Source organism: Leptodactylus fuscus, chromosome 3 (assembly GCF_031893055.1).
Source record: "Leptodactylus fuscus isolate aLepFus1 chromosome 3, aLepFus1.hap2, whole genome shotgun sequence".
Classification (NCBI taxonomy): domain Eukaryota; kingdom Metazoa; phylum Chordata; class Amphibia; order Anura; family Leptodactylidae; genus Leptodactylus; species Leptodactylus fuscus.
This window is the reverse complement of record NC_134267.1, coordinates 60,029,851-60,047,290: the sequence shown is the minus strand read 5'-3', so window position 1 is coordinate 60,047,290 and position 17,440 is coordinate 60,029,851. Positions and strand designations below refer to the sequence as shown.

The following is a 17,440-nucleotide window of genomic DNA, read 5'->3' as shown; positions in this document are numbered from 1 at the left end:
GGTGGCTAATTAGCATTTGAATAAAAGCAGGCTCATTCAAAAACTACTGAGGGGATTAACATACAAAAGGTATGTGTGGAATAGTCTTACTAAATGCAAGTATATGCTTAGTTAAAAATGAGTTTTCCCAATGATAGAATTCCTTTAATTTATTCTATTAGTATATGAGTTGCACATGGACATGGAGACATAAAAAGGGTTCGCAACTGGGGGATTACGGATAAGCAGTATGGCAGCAGTTTTGCTTTTTGGATGGTCATGACAAGTCCTGCTTAATCTAGGGACCTTTTGAGGTTTAATAAGTTGATGTGATTTGTTTGTGTCTTGCTTGAGCTATGTATAGAAGTTTTCTCTTTGTTGTTGCAGGCATAGTCTCTGAATGTCAGCAAGAAAGATCTCAAATCAAAAACAAAGAGACAGCCATGAAGGTTCTCCGTGCAAAGCTATACAACATGAAACTAGAAGAGCAGGTGAATAAGCGACAGAATGCAAGAAAAATCCAGGTAAAGGACCCCAGAAGTTTCACAATTGGTTTTTGCCTTGATCTAATGACCAAATTTTGGCTTGCAATGGCAATCCATTATGGTTTAAAGGGATCCGATCATTCACACACTATTTTTTGTAAGTACCACGTCAGTATAGTCTTAAGAAAGGCTATTCTTCTCCTTCCTTTCGCCGTCTTCTCCGCGCCACTGTTCACCTTTCATCCTGGTTCTTGTCGGTATGCAAATTATCTCGCAGCACTGGGGGCGGGCCCCAGTGCTCAAACAGCACTGGGGCGTCCCCAATGCTGCAAGAGAACTCTCTCCAGCGCCGCCTCCATCTTCTTCAGCAGCGTCATCTTCAGCCTCTTCTTCCGGCGGTGGCTTGTAACTTCTAAGGCCTTGGGCAGAGCAGACTGCGCATGACCACAGGCCACAAGAAAATGACCGCTTACAATACTGTGCAAGCGGCCATTTTCTTGTGGCCTGTGGGCATGCGCAGTCTGCTCTGCCCGAGGCCTAGAGGTTACAAGCCACCGCCGGAAGAAGAGGCTGAAGATGACGTTGCTGAAGAAGATGGAGGCAGCGCTGGAGAGAGTTCTCTTGCAGCATTGGGGATGCCCTGGGGCCCGCCCCCAGTGCTGCAAGAGAGCTAATTTGCATACCGACAAGAACCGGGATTGTAAGCGAACGGCGGCGCGGAGAAGACAGGGCGAGACAGTTTGGCATTTATATGTAGGAATACTTTGGTGCTTTTGCTGGAACATAAGGGGTATCACATTAACGCTCCCCTGTGCCCAGCCTTAGTTGGACCTGTGCGTCAGCGGCAATGTGCTTCAGTCAGATGGGGTGCTGTCTTTGCATAGGAAGACAACAGCACAAGCTGAGGTTGATATAAGTATACGAGTCAGCGCTGCAGTTGTCTAGTAGGAACAGAATACAGCAGTGCTCTGAGCTCCATGGGGGAAGGAAGGCATGGTGCAGCTAGCTAACAGTATGCGCGCAGTCTAGCCTTGTGGCATACGTACTAGCGACATTGTTTTACGGCTAGAGACATAGCACCACTCCTATCATCACCGCAGGATAAGTGATTAATAGGATTGGACACACTGAGAATTGGTCACACCGTACGAGCATGCATGGAATAAAATAGTTGCAGATGGCAACTGTGTATGACTGAATGGAGTTATAGATCCACGGGTCCAATTTGTATTCCTGGCCACATTATAGGCTGCTGGAAATATACAGCAACACTCAGTGACATTGAGTGGGGAAATATTGGATTTTGGGTGTTAATGTTATCTGTTGATAACGCTATAGTACAGTGATGGCGAACCTATGGCACGCGTGCCAGAGAGGGCACGCAGAGCCCCCTCTGCTGGCACGCGTGCTGTCGCCCTGATCGCTCACTAACGGCGAATCCGATGCAGGATTCCCCGTTAGTGAGCGATCGCTGCCTTCAGCTGGTTGTGCAAATGCGCATCCAGCTGAAAGCTGTCAGTGTAGCTCAGTGTAGGCCACGCGTACTACGCGGCCTACACTGACTACAGAGTGTGACCTCTGAACAAGCGCGGGTGTGATGACGTAAGTCATCAGCGCGCGCAGTGAACAGAAGAGAGAACACCCGGCAGCTCTTCAGGTAACTATATTGTGTTTGTTTGCACTGTCAGGGGAGGGGGGCAACGGTAGACATTTCATGTTGTGTAGGAGGGGGCTACTGTAGACTTTCATGCTGTGTGGGAGGGGGCTACTGTGGACCTTTCATGTTGTGTGGGAGGGGGCTACTGTAGACTTTCATGCTGTGCGGGTAGGGGGCTACTGTGGACCATTTTATGCTGCTACTGTGGATCTTTCATGCTCTGTGGGAGGGGGCTACTGTGGACCAGTTCATGTTGTGTGGGAGGGGGCTACTCTGGACCATTTCATGCTGTGTGGGAGGGGGCTACTGTGGACCATTTCATGTTGTGTGGGAGGGGGCTACTGTGGACCATTTCATGTTGTGTAGGAGGGGGCTACTGTGGATCTTTCATGCTCTGTGGGAGGGGGCTACTGTGGACCATTTCATGTTGTGTGGGAGGGGGCTATTGTGGACCATTTCATGTTGTATGGGAGGGGGCTACTGTGGACCAGTTCATGTTGTGTGGGAGGAGGCTACTGTGGACCAGTTCATGTTGTGTGGGAGGGGGCTACTGTGGACCAGTTCATGCTGTGTGGGAGGGGGCTACTGTGGACCAGTTCATGATGTGTGGGAGGGGGCTACTGTGGACCAGTTCATGCTGTGTGGGAGGGGGCTACTGTGGACCAGTTCATGCTGTGTGGGAGGGGGCTACTGTGGACCAGTTCATGCTGTGTGGGAGGGGGCTACTGTGGAGTATACAGGTATAATCCTGTGTGGGGGCCACTGTGGGCCAGATTGTACTGTGTGGGGGGCCACTGAGGGGCAGATTGTACTGTGTGGGGGGGCCACTGAGGAGCAGATTGTACTGTGTGGGGTCCCCTCACTATGTATATCACACAGTATTTGTTTTATAGCAGACGTGAAATTAGTACAGGATGTAATAACATTGCACGGTAACTATAAAACAGATCCTGTGCGATGTAAATAGTGAAAATTAATTGTTTAAAAGTACAGAATGCAGAGACCTTTACCTTTCAGTACAAGATCTGTAAAGCCCCAGTCACATGACTGTAATTTGTGGGTCCGCAATTGTGGACCCACAGAGTTTTAAGGTTAAATTGCCGTGTTGGCACTCCGTGATAATTTATTTGGTTTTGGGTTGCAGTTTAGGCACTCGGTCTCAAAAAGGTTCGCCATCACTGCTATAGTAGATACCAGAGCTTATAGCAATGAGTGTAAAGCCTGAAAAAAATAGGACGGACATAGATGGCGATTACCCCACAATTGCCAATTGTCCAACCTAGACAAAGAATACGCAGGCTCTGATAGTGTACTAATAATATTATTTTATATGCACTGAATTATATTTAATAGACACAATAAACGTTAAGTTTTAGTCTTTTATTATAATATTTTGTAGCATGTCAGTCCTTTTATATGCATGATCCTAGGGGTGTCTTTCAGTGAGAAAAATAGTAAGTAGATAAGGCTTACAGTCAAAAAAATAAATAAAAATAAAACTGCAACAAAATAGACAGTTTTTCCTCACTGTGTGCCCTCACCCTAAGATTGTACTTAGGAGATACAACACGGAGTGTAGTTCAGTATGCTATGTTCATTATAAGGTGTTATTTTGGAAACCATCCCATTGTAACATGCTGTAGTGTATGTATCTGATGCTTGTGTTGCTTGTTTGAGTTGTATATTCTAATACTATCAATGGTTTTCTCTAGGTTGGGACAAAAGGAAGGTCAGAAAAAATTCGAACATACAACTACCCTCAGGACCGTGTTACAGACCATCGGATTGGCGTGTCTGTTCACAACATTGATGGATTCTTATTTGGTGATGAACTTTTAGATGAGATGATTCAGGCTCTTAGTGAATTTTCGGACTATGAGTCCCTTCTGGAAATTATTGAAAGCGGGAACGTTTGGAAATAAAGGTGCTGTATTTCTAAGGCTCCTGTTTTTGAATATTTTTAAGCCTGATTTCCATGAGGTACATTTAAATAACGTACCTGGTTGTAGGTATGAAGGAGAAGTCTAAACAGTGAGTATTGCATCCCAAAATGTGTGTTTAGGGCAAAGATTTTTTATTTTTTTCCTGAACTAATAGTAGTAATGGTGTAAAGCTTCACTTTTGACTTGTAACAATTTCACTGGTCGGCTACTACTAATACATGACCCAGCCGTAAAGAATCATTTTATTTTTTTTTTAATTCAACAAATTTTTATTGATTTTTCAAAGCCGTAAAGAATCATTTTAACATTTTTATTTTTACAAATCTATTGACCAGTTCAAGTTACGGCCCCTAGAACGTTCTGTGTAACGTTCTCTTATTCCCCAACTGGACGGAACCTTTTGTTTTTCTCAAACAAAATAATAACTTATCGCCTGAAAGCAATATTTGGCGGTTTTGGTGTCATGTTGGGTCTGTTGACCCGGTCGCAGATGTGAATCCAATCTTGCAGAGATCAGATGAACACCAGAATAGGAGGAAAACTCTGCACATTTATGTGGTGAAGTTAGTTGGGAGCAGAGTATGAAGTTCTCAGATTCAGGATAAAAGCCGTCTTACTCACTTCTATGAGCAGCAGAGATATGGCTGGGCCAGAAGTGACTATAAGCACACTTGCTTTCACTAGGTGCAATGTAGCACTGTAGACTTGGGTGCAAAACATGTTTTCTGATCAGTCACTTCATAGCCCAAACCTCATATAAGATCTAGTTGTTCTGTTTATTTCTTTTGCTTATATAGCGCCAACATATTACGCAGAGATTTTTGGACATTGTTATCACTTATTGCCATGACCTACTGTAACAGGTTTTTTTTTCCCCTTCTCAACCTAACCTTGAACCAAGTAAGATTTTCCATTCCAGTGCTATGGATATAATATGTCATCATTACCGTGGACTCTGGAAAATGTCACTATTGGAATACGCACACTTGCGCACTCTCTTGATTCGCTCCATGTGCTAGCCATGGTTTTCACAACTGGCATACTGACCCATTGTTTTTTATAGACATATCACACATGTCCATGTATTAACACAGGTCCATGCAGGGAAGTGTGACACAAAACTTGAAGTCCTATTCCTCTCCATTTTCCTGTCTGGGGTCACTGCTGGAAATGAATGGGGGGTATCATGGAGAATACCATCCATGCTGTTTTCCAATGGACCCTACAATGCTCACGTTTGTATCCGTAAGGTAGCAGTCCTTAGCGTTGGGGTATTTTATCATCTATTCAGGCCCCGTGCTAGGGCTTACATTACATGACCATCTGCCACACAAGGGTACCAGATTTTCAGGTAATTTTATGGTGATTCAGCATGTGGTGCAGAGTTAGGGAGCGTTCACACTACCGTCTGTGTCCGACAGCTAGTGTCCGCTGCTAATTTCTGTTCAAAATCTTGCACGGACATTAGCAGCGGACACTAGCTGTGTCCGTGACATTTTTCATCGATTTAAATGGACATCGGGTGCGTTCTTTTACTGTCCATGGGGGTGTCCTTAACTGTCCATTCCCAAAGATGTCCAACTTTTCAAGCGGACAGCAAAACCCGACGTAGGTTTTTGCTGTCCGCTTGAAAAATCAGACATCTTTGGGAACGGACAGTTAGGGACAGGCAAGGACTGTAAAAGAACGCACCTGATGTCCATTTAAATGAATGAAAAATGTCACGGACACAGCTAATGTCCGCTGCTAATGTCCGTGCAAGATTTTGAATGGACATCATCAGCGGACACTAGCTGTCAGACAGCCCCCTTAGATTTATTCTACTGTGTATCTATACACACACTGTATATGTCTTATTGTGAATGGAGCTGTACTTTCTTCGGCACTCCTGGCCCTTCAGTCAGCTGATCGGTAGGAGTGCTGGGAGTCTGATGAGTTATTGGGTACCTACAGCTCCATATCATGAGTCATGAATGATCACTCCACTACTGTAACCTCTGCTCATCTAATGGTCTCCTGAGCTACTGGGTAAAGCTGTTTGCTAGAGATCACCTCTCCTGCACAAACTCCTATTTCACACTGTAATAAAACATTTCACAGAGCCTACCAGTATTAAAATCGGGGTGTGGTGTGGCCAATAGTAGGGCTTCCGTTTTATGATATACATGTCATAATGGAGTTTATGTGGGAGGAATTGTGTAAAAGTAATATAATGTATATAGACCTTTTTAAGTGAGAGCCCATGGTAATATATATCTTTGCGATGTAGTGCAATCTCATGCGAGTTCGCATGGCAGCCTTGCATTTAATATATGAGCTGCATTTGTTGGTACTTTAGGATCTATTCTGTGATAATTGTGAAATCTTACACATTTGATAATGTGTACATATGCAATGTTTTATTCTAGGCAGGGCAGTGCACTCCAAAGCCTGACTGACTACTCCATATGTGGCCGACAGTCAGTCAGAGGCAGTAGATATTCTCTAATCCATTTATAAAGCTAGTGATAGAAATATGCAGCAAATGATGAATCTATTTATGCATGTGGATGAAGTTGTATAATATAACTGAAGATAATTCATTTTATTTTGAAGCAAGAGTTAACTTTTTTTTTTTCTGACTCTACAGTCCTGCTTATATGTTAACATGGCATGCAATATTATACCGTAGTTTAATGTGTCGTGCAGCATGTGTTATACATGTGGACTTTGCTGTGAATTTGCTTATCTATCACAGGTGAAATCTTATTTAAGGAAAGACAAAGTCTATTAAAGGGGATTTTCTAATTGTGAGAACCTCTTTAAATGCATAGGTATGATCTCATGGTAAAAAATAAAATCATATGTAATAAATAACCCCATCCTGACACGATATAATAGTATGTTGAGCCCTCTAAGTACCTAGTGGGGGCCAGCTGCCATATTTATGATCTCAGTGTGGCTAATAACCCTTAGGGCTAGTTCAGACGGGGCCAATGGAGCGGAATTCGCCTCAAAATCTGCCTCCATACAATGGAGCTCTACGGCAACTGCTAGCGTTCAATTTTTCGCTAGCGGAATCATTCAGCTAGTGGGAAAAAAAAAGCGACATGACTTTTCTTCAGGCGGATTCTGCATAAAGAAATGAATGGGAGTCATTGTGTGAATGCCCCCTTACAGTATACTGCAATATACACTAGTAGTATTGCAGTATGTTGTATGAGCCATCAAATCCCCTTGGAGGTCTAAAAATAAAAGTTTAAAAACATTCAGATATTGAAATCACCCCCTTTTCAACTATATAGGAAGACTGGGACTTAATCCCAGACTGAAGAACCAATTTTGCGCTCCGTACGGTAAACACAATGTTGATGCGTAGATAGGATTAAATGGATTTATTTAAAGATAACGCGTTTCGGGGTATCTCGATACCTTACAAGTACCACCCCTTCATCAGATCTTATTCTTTCTGCTTTCACGTGTTTGTATGCTGTATGTGGCATACGGCTTGCCAGATACAGCATACAGACACGTGAAAGCAGAAAGAATAAGATCTGATGAAGGGGTGGTACTTGTAAGGTATCAAGAACGCGTTTCGGGGTATCTTTAAATAAATCCATTTAATCCAATCTACGCATCAACATTGTGTTTACCGTACGAAATTGGTTCTTCAGTCTGGGATTAAGTACCAGTCTTCCTATATATATATATTCTCGGCCTTGAGCCGTGCCACCGAAGATGCTGCCATACAAATACGGTATTGTGACACTCAGGTGTGTTTTTAAGAAAAGACATACGAGTGTGTTGACAGCAAAATTTTATAAGGACATTTATACGGACATTATATCAAACTCCTGTTAGTGCGGCCCTACTTGATTTCTCTTCCTCCATCCTTTTTCACCTATTATATACTGATACTCTGTGTATATATAATAGGTATTTCCTGAAAAAGCACACACTTTTAAAATATTAAAGAGGTTACAACAAAAATCTCAACCCTCATAAATCCTCAAAACTGTATAAGATCGAAAACTTGTCCTGAAAAAAAAAAATGTGCCACTTACACAGCTCTGTATATGGGAAAGTAAAAAAAAAAAATAAAAAAAAAATACGTGTATGAAATACAGTGATGCAGAGAAACTATTGTATTTATTTTTTAAAACTTTCTAAAAGCTTTTTTTAAAAATGCCAGTGAGTCCTTCTGTGCTGGAGGGCGGCAGCTCAGCCTTCCTCACTGCTCATACTTCTCTGTTCTCCTAGCTTGCCCGCTTGTAAATAATAGTCATTGTATCCGCGGCTCTGCCAGGCACTAAGATGGCGGGCTACGCGTCTACTCAGGGGGTGTGTCTTCTGATGGCTACGTGCCTCCTATCCGCCAATGAGAAGCGCGACCTGCTTGGGCGCCAGACGCTTTCTGATTGGTTAGCTGAGGACCGGAAACGACCCTTCATTGGATACAACTTTTGGTCGCGAAATTTGAACACTTTCTAAGTTGCTTGAGCAGCTGGCGCCTTGGGGGGTGAGACTGGGGGCAGGAGCGCGGGCGGGGTGGCGGGGGTGTAGGGAGGGGCGGGGGGCGGGGCGCGGGGGGGGGGGCACGGGGGACCGGGGGGGGGGGACGCGGCGGGGGGGGGGGGGGGGGAGGGGGGGGGGGGGGGGTGGGGGGAGCTGTAGTGAGGGGGGCGGGGGATGGACGGATCGGGGGATGGTTTTATAGGGTATCGGTTTTATTCCAGCTGTAGACTGATGATCTGCGGAGAATAGCACAGCCTGGGATCTGACAGAGGAATCCAGGACTGGAGCTCGGGGAATCAGTAAGTGCAGTGTCCTTCATCTGGGCTCGTGGTCCTTATTATTAACCCAATAATGGATCGTTCTCATTGTGCAGTGATCTATCTATGGGTAGATAATGTCCCATGTATAGCTATATGCGATCTACTATATGGCGCTATTATAGTGGGGGAGGGGGCTCAGGTGGGAAAGGTCACTTGTGCCCGGATTCTTCTATGGCATTCACAGAATAACCTTATAAAGTGTCCGGGCTGTGTGTACAATCCTCTAACCTTAGCATATGCTGCCTGGGCCGGAGCTATATAGGGGAAGCCTGTACATACACTAGCCGCCACCCGCCAAAAATATAATAACCTGCCGAGGTCTCCCTCCATTTTGTGTTGTGAGGAGAGTAATGTATACTGTCCCTTGTAATGGAGGGCAGGGGATAGCCGGGCTCTAGTGGAGGCTGAGACCTGGCTCATGTCAGGGGATAGATCAAAACTACATTTAGGCGGACTGAAAATGGCGGTAGATGGGGGAGGGGGTGCGTGGCTGCTGGTGCTTCAGGTTTTACCTTGCACTGGTATGGAGTATAGCTTACTAGGACCTTATGGTATATGTGTGTGTGTGTGTATATATGTATGTATATATATATATATAGTATTGGCAGCATTACCTAGAATCTGAGACACTAACATACAAGATGTTACCTCAAAATATTCTGTATAGTATGTATGTGTATAATATATATATCACAGTATTCTGTATAGTGTGTGTATACATATGTGTGTATAATATATATATCACAATATTCTGTATAGTGTGTATACATACATATACACACTATACAGAATATTGTTATATATATATATATATATATTATACACACACACTATACAGAATATTGTGATACATTATCATTCATGACATTATAAAAGTTATACTTAGTGTAATCCCTACTTCTTTTGGTCAGTAATCCTGTCCCAGAATGGCACTGTATTTTTCGCCCCTGTAATACACCTATCTTAGTGTTTATAAGGGGATGTGACTTGGAGAAGGTCTACTAGTCTTATTTAAGCTGTGTTGTGTAGAGCAGTGTGTAACCTGCTGGCCCATGTGCTTGTTAAAGCCCCATATGTATTGCTATATGATATATTGCCATACCTGCCATGTGGGCCATTTTGACTTACTAATATGGTTGTACTTACTACTGCACTTGAACTCTTCCCGCTCTGCCTACTGTATAGGGTTAGGTGTCTTAATTCTGGCGTACTTTATGGTCACCCCTCCCCCCACGCAGCGTGCAGGTCCTCTTATGGTTTTCTTAACCATTTAAGGGGATCATCTCCCATTTTAGTAATTCAGTAAAATATAGCTTTATGCCCACTGACTCCTCATGACTCCATATTGCGGAGCAGTCAGTATGTGGCATCGATATAGAACTGTAATAAGCCATTTAAAGGGTTTGCCACAGTACTTCTATATAAAATTGGAGGGAACCTGTTGTAGAGTCGTATTATGGCTCTGAATAAGGCTCCATGCACACTGATCTTATGGATTGGCATTAGCTACCTGTGTCCTTTCACAGCTAGCACAGTGTCCTGTTCTGTGGTCTCATACATGCCCTCGTGTTATCTCTGGTCTGTATATGGGCCCATGAGCCTGGGGCAAAACTCAGGATACCTCTCCATTTAGAGGCCTGGGCTTACTGACCTGTTCTGCACGTTCATGTGTATTTAGCCTAACTCTGAAGTTGTATGGACTCATATTACAGAAGTGTAAAATTGCCATCTCTAAATCTCCAAGAGAAATAAGTGCTCTGATCATCTGGGTGCACATTTTCTTATTTCAGCCGGGTGAGATCCAGAAGTCTGGTTAGCATCTTACCCCTTGGTTGAAGAAAGACTCAAAGTCCAACGGGTATGGGGGAAAATGCAGACCTCTATATTTATCACTGTTCACGTTGACACAAACCTGCTCACCAAAATATTGCAGCATGCTGTGCCCAATTGGTTCAGTGATGGAAACCAGACAGACTGTTATAGTCAGTAGGAACAGTATAGATCTGGTATTGCCATTGAGTTCAACAGTGGAAGTAACACTAGTGTGGCCCAGCCTTAAAGGGTTGTCAAAAATAAGATTTACACGCACTTGGCTGTTTTAGACATGACTTTTTTTTTTTTTTTTTTTTACATTCTCAAACATCTGTCGGTCTTTTTGCTGAATTTACCGCCCTGCACCTTATGCTGGGAGAGGGACATCTAGCGTAATAGTTATCCATGATATTAGGAGTTCCTGCCTCCCAGCGATGTAATGTCCCATACAATTACAGTATAAGGCAGTATGTTCGAAGGAAGGGACTTCTATCATCACAGGCCACTATACTAATAGGAATCCCTCTGTCGGCACAGTGTGCAGGCTGGTAAATCCGGTCAATACATGGACAGTATTTCACGGCTGAAAGTCGTCCGTATAAATCGTTTTAAGAGTGTAACATAGATTCCTCGGCTTTGATATAACTTGTATACTTTCAGGTATTTTAGGCAGGTATGTATACACATGGATTCCCTCTCCCAGTTTTATATTTTGAATCAATGTAAAGTATTTCTTAATTAAACATTTTCTTCTATTTGTTCTATTACAGGTCTCTTTCTAGTACTGACACGTAACCTTAAACATGAAGTGCGGCTTTAAGACTCCCACCAAGTCATCACCATCCAAGATAAAACCAGACGTAAGCCCATCCAAGCTTGAGCATGAATCTGGCAAAGGGCAGGAACTCTCCCCAAAAGCGGGATATTCAGACGCCAGTGTAGAACGTTTGTCTCCTAGTAGAGTGCTCATCATTCATGAAGACAGACCTGTCAATAATAAGGAGAATCTCCTGCATAGGCTTAATGCCGTTGAAACCAATGACTTGGAATGTAGTCCTCTTCAGGACAGTGGTTATTCGTCAGTACTTCTCAATGATTCCCAGAGCCAAGATGAGGAGGATTTTAGCACTAGCGTTACCTCTAGTCCTTTATTTGAGACACCAAAGCAGCAAGCCTCACAGGAGCAAGTTGTGGCGGTCCATCCAAGCACCATCCACCTTCCGGTGCTGCGGTTTGAGGAGGCCGTCTGTTCGACTTTGAAAAAGAACTGCAAAGGAAGTCCAAAGATTGACTGGGACACCGTTGAAGAAGTTGTTTCCAGTCAAAATTTTGGCCTTGATAAGCTTATAGGCAAAAAAATGGGACGGGAAAGAATGGACATTCTCGGGGAGTTTTTCCAGAGGGACTTTAAACATCTGCTCAGCAAAATCTTAAGACATCTTAGTGCAATTGATCTAATCAAGTAAGAATTCTTTTAGTTTTATTTACCCTCCCCTGTGAGAGCAATTGCCAGTATTGCAGTTTCTAGAATTTTGTGTGGTTATCTTTTATTAAAGGGTTTGGAACATCAGAAAAATCCCTTCTAAACCACTTATATGCATATTATACGGTCTGTTCATGGTATGGTGAACATGCTTTAGTGTCAAAGGTCACATGGGACTGCTCCACTACGGGAGGTCCTAAGCAGACCATGCCACGGCAAAAAAACCATAATCCACTTGGTTTTCCCTGCACCAATAAATTGACCCTGGAATAAAGTGGGCCTGGCTTTCAGCTTTGTACTGCAAGGAGCGAAAAGCATGGCCTACTTTGCACCAAAACATTTTTTTTAACCAGTCATGTCACAATCTGGATTGGGATTTTTAGATGGTATATATTGTACAGCTGCCTATAAATATCCTAATCCTGACTGTTTTCAACCAGTGACATCTATGAAAATAATTCAGATAGCACAGCAACATTAGGGCTAGTTCACACTGAGGTTTTTTGACGCAGAATTTGCCTCAAAATCCGCTGCCAAAAACTGCTCCCATTGACTTCAATGGGAGCCACTTGCTTCTTTTTTTCTGCTAGCTAGTAGCAGAAAAAAGAAGCAATATGCCCCTTCTTCCTGTGGATTCTGCGGCGCAGGACTCCCTCCTGATTAGGCCCATTCATTTGGCCGTAATCCGGAGCGGAATGCCTGTTGCACTGCATCGGGCTAGCCACGTGGCATGTTCACATGCGGAATCCATTTTCCGCTTTGCGAACATACCCTTAGTGTCCTATGGAAGAAGAGTCTCTTCCTTCATATGACTCCAAAAATCTCAGATATTATAAAACGTACAGTTTGATTCTTAGCCTGACTCCTCACACCTTTTATAAATGGCTGACAGCCTTGTTCCACTTATTCGCAAAGACAGTGATTGTGGTAATGCAGAGGAACAGACCACAAAATGAAGCTTCAATACTCTCCCCCCCCCCCCCCCAAAAAAAAAAAAAAAAAAAATCTTGATTTTGCCTATTATATGATTGTCTGGCCCTATGTTTAGCTCTTACCAGACAAAATCAATGCAGAAAGATTGAAGGGTTTCATGAGAACTCTCCATCTGTCTGAGAAAAGGAAGAAATGGTCGATCAGTTTTATTTAGGGGCCTTAGCTTCATGGGGTATAATGGAGAACACTTCTAACTTTCCTAAACTCCTATGATGGTACATCTTGCAATAACATATTCACCCAAAACTGACTTTGTTGCCACAGTCCTGACAAGTATCAGCAGGTTTGTCAGACCTTAATCATTGAACGGCTGACTTAACTGTTCTTACTAGCGCTAACTTCCTTTGGTTTTATTTTAGTGTCATTGTGGTGAGCACAACATGGAGGAAGATCTTGCAGAGGGACGACTGGGCTTACAGTCTTTATAAGCAGTACCGTACAGAAATTTGTGTGAGTATTTGAATTTTATATTGTTTCAGTAATAATAATAATTAAAAAAAAATTATATATCGCCAACATATTCCACAGCTCTGTACAATTTGTAGGGTTCAAATACAGACAGAAGGATACTTTACAAAGAAAGTCATTTCACACAATGGGACTGAGGGCCCTGCTTGTAAGAGCTTACAATCTATGAGGTAGAGGGGGTGACACAAGAGGTAGCAGGGGCAGCATTGCTTATACAGAGGTCAGATAATTCTGTAATAGAGGTGACTGTCATTACACAAACATAAAACTTTGAGCTATCACTAGTCGTGTCCTTTAACATGTGGATGGAGCTTGGACATATAAAGTTAGCCTGAAATGACATCATATCATGTGCGGTAATGTGGGAGCAGGGACAGAGGAGGGTTAGATTTTGGGGATTCTAATTATAGTACGGAAGGGTTTATGTTAGAAATTGTGATAGGCCTGTTTGAAAAGATGTCTTTAGTTTGTAGAAGCTGTAGAAATTGGGAGTTAATCTGATTGTCTGGGGTAGAGCATTCCAGAGAAGTGGTACAACACGGGAGAAGTCTTGTATATGAGCGTGGGAAGTTCTGATAATAGAGGATGTAAGTGTTAGGTCATTGAGTGAACGGAGAACACGGGTTGGGCGGTAGACAGAGATGAGGAAGGAAATGTATGGAGGTGCGGCATTATGGAGAGACTTGTGGATGAGGGTGATAACTTTATATTTTATTCTATAATAAATAGGCAGCCAATGTAGTGACTGGTACAGACCGGAGGCATCGCTGTAGCATCTAGACTGATAGATGAGCCTGGCCGCTGCATTCAGAATAGATTGTAGAGGGGAGAGTTTAGTAAGGGCTTACTTCATCTAGGAGTATGTTCACACAGAAGTTTTTCCACACTGATTCCATTATGGTAAAATTTAGATCTGCCTGCCACTGAAAGGGTTTTTTTGTTTTTTTTTGGTGGTGGGGGGAAGGGGGATGTACATTGGTAACTTTTCTCCCTCCCAGCTTCATCTCATCCTATTGCGTTGAGTAAATCAGGATGAGTAAATATCTGAAACATAGCTTTTAATGTCTGACTTAGAAATGATATTCATAAAACTCAAATTTTAGTATATAAATTAGTGCTATTGTGAGTGTATGAATTCCTTCATAAGAGAGGTTATTGTTGTACTCGGACAGTACACAGCAAAGCTCACAGCAACTTAGAGGGGCAATATCCGAGTGACGTCTGTCATGTTTGTTATTCTTCTGACTGAAACGTTGTGCATGAAGGATTTTCTTCAATTACAAAAGTAAATTTTTTTTCCTGTCGTGGATTTTTTTGAATTTTGTTTTGTTGGAGTAAATGAGAACTTGTGCCAGATGGAGCCGGGCGCTGTCTGGATCTGTCACTCTTTCTCTAAATATCTATTGCTCTCATCCTATGACTGATGACAGCAACCGACCTCTATAACTGGTGTGAACATCCCCATATTTCTGCTCATTTTGAGCTTTAGGCGGCTCTCAGTGAATGGTAGCCATCTCTGTATACAGTGTTACAAGGAAGGCGGTCAGTCGCTGAGTAAGCTGCTCACTCTTACCGATGCAATCTACTGAAAGACACCAATTACACTTTATAATGCCATGAGCCATATCGGCGCTTTTGTAAAGATCTTCACTATACATCCTGACATCACGACATTGCTGATATAAACCAGAAATTGAATGCCTCTTATCATTCTTAACAGGATAAAGCCGTAAGGAAGACAGAACATGCAGCTACCCGAGACTCTTCTCTCTTCAGAATACCCCTTTCCTCAGTGCAGAAAGTCGCCAGTGCTGCTTGCTGTGTTTCCAAGAAGAAAAGTAGTAAAAAGAACAAGTCCTCTTCATACAGCCGTCACGCGGAGTTTACTGAGGTAGGATTTCTGGAATACATACGCATCGAACAAACTTGTCATCTTTCTCAGCCATTTTTTGTGTCGATTTTGAGCTGTAATTGTCAGATCAATGATGAACTTGTGTTGGCTGCATGTTATTAGAAATGTTACATCTAGTAAAGTGAAATATTGCAGCCTTTTTTTTTTTTTTTTTTTTTTTGAGGGGGAGGTAATATATAGGAAGCTCTTATACTCCTACCTCCTATCCTCATCCCACGCCTTGATTTGGCTCAAAAAACTGCAACAAAAAAAGCTGCTTTTCCACAATATGGGACCTAAGGCTGAGTTCACACAGTTTTTGGTCAGAAATCAGCCTCCAAACAAAGCATACCAATAGAACTCTATTTGGAGGCTGATTTTGAGGCAGATTCCGGACCAAAAAACTCTGTGTGAACTCCGCCTTAGGCCGGGGTCCCACGGGACGTAAATGCAGAGATGCTGCGGGAAAAATCGCGGCGTTTTACAGTGCAAGCAAAGTGGATGGGATTCATGCAAATCCCATGCCCACTCTGCGGAAGAAATCGCAGCACGGACACACTGCGATTTGCAAAGCCATTGCGGCTTTGCAAATCGCAGCATGTCAATTATATCTACGGAAACGCCGGCGCCTTTTCCGTAGATATAATGTTAAGAGAAAGTCAGCAGAGGAAAACTCTGTGAGCTTTCTTTTCAAAGCGCTGCAGAAAGAACCGCAATGCAATCACGCAGCGGTTCTTTCTGCAGCACTTTAGCACTGTGATCACGGCCCGTGGGGCCTTAGCCTAAAGGGGATTTTCCCATTAACTTAACCATATGCAAATTTGTAGACAATTAAGTTACTTGTTTTTGTAGAGTTTTAAAATGTAACAATCTTACTGGTGGCGGTCTATGAAATAAATCTGTTACCAATCGCTTTCATCATGAATTCAGTAACTCGCTATGGTGTGGGACTTTATTTCCTTATTGTGGTTGTAGGCATGTATGAGAACCTAACCCAGTCACCATAAGTATGTCATGAATGGGCATCTGACAGTTCCCACACCATAGTGGTCTTGACTTGACTTTCTAACATGATTAGAGAAAATTTTTAAAACTCTGCAAAAATCTTTAATTATATCTGCAAAAAACATTGAATTTTAATTTCATTCCTGGGAAAACCTCTTTAAATTGGACCATGTAATTAAAGGAGATGCCTCACAAATTACTTATTTTCTATCCTACGTACCATAAGGGGTCTGATGGCAGGGAAAACCGCCAGATCAGGAGAACGCTGGGTCCATGTTATCATAAATTAATGGCTGTGCCAGCAGTCAGTCACTCACTTGTATCCTATAGGATAGGGGATCATTTTAATTTTTGGTAGGACTCGTTAAACTGTCATCTTCATCAACATCATCCAAGTGTTTTATACTCTGTACATTATTCTTTCCATTTTAACAAGACCTTTCTTTTTCTTTATAGGTTGGAAAAACCTTAACAAATGACCAACTCCTTAAAGTGTGTAGAGACTGTGGTTCTCCTGCCAAGTATGACTCCTACCAACACCGAGCTATTTGCACCAGGGAGAGTTGTCAGCTGGACTTCTGCACACTTTGTAATTGTCAGTATCATTTTTCCAAAGCCTGCACAACCAGCAAAGCTCCAAACCACAGATACTTATCCGAACCACTTCCAGGGAGTAAAAAGAGCAAACAGAATATCCGAAGGCTATAAATTTTAAGGAAGTGGACTGATCAAATATTTCCCTGTGTGACTTGCAAAAGCAAATCTTTTTATTTCAAAGAGCAAAAGTATTGTTTTATCCTATTTGTAAAAGGGACACAAAGAAAATATCTAATATTCGTTGGCAAATACTATTGTAATATATTTCCAGGTACATACGCGTAACCAATATTTTCCTTCTGTCAGGATACAC

At 42.6% G+C, this 17,440-nt stretch overlaps 2 protein-coding genes across 4 annotated transcripts in view; both read left to right on the top strand.

The window, feature by feature from the left end:
* The window catches only part of MTRF1L (mitochondrial translation release factor 1 like), a 22,283-nt gene extending 18,240 nt beyond the window's left edge, over positions 1–4,043 (top strand). Inside the window, exons 6-7 of the mRNA XM_075267627.1 lie at positions 367–503; positions 3,834–4,043. Of these exons, the coding sequence (XP_075123728.1) occupies positions 367–503; positions 3,834–4,043 (347 nt within the window). The remainder of the gene's footprint in view (positions 1–366; positions 504–3,833) is intronic.
* Positions 3,990–17,440, top strand: FBXO5 (F-box protein 5). Of its 3 annotated transcripts, none has more exons than XM_075267630.1 (5): positions 3,990–4,045; positions 11,461–12,152; positions 13,526–13,616; positions 15,355–15,525; positions 16,987–17,440. In XM_075267630.1, exons 2-5 carry the CDS (start codon positions 11,494–11,496, stop codon positions 17,236–17,238), a joined length of 1,173 nt encoding a protein of 390 aa, XP_075123731.1. In that variant the 5' UTR covers positions 3,990–4,045; positions 11,461–11,493; the 3' UTR covers positions 17,239–17,440. The 3 variants fall into 3 exon arrangements, with proteins under 3 accessions (XP_075123731.1, XP_075123729.1, XP_075123730.1); XM_075267628.1 differs by lacking the exon at positions 3,990–4,045 and adding an exon at positions 4,065–4,152; XM_075267629.1 differs by lacking the exon at positions 3,990–4,045 and adding an exon at positions 8,764–8,857.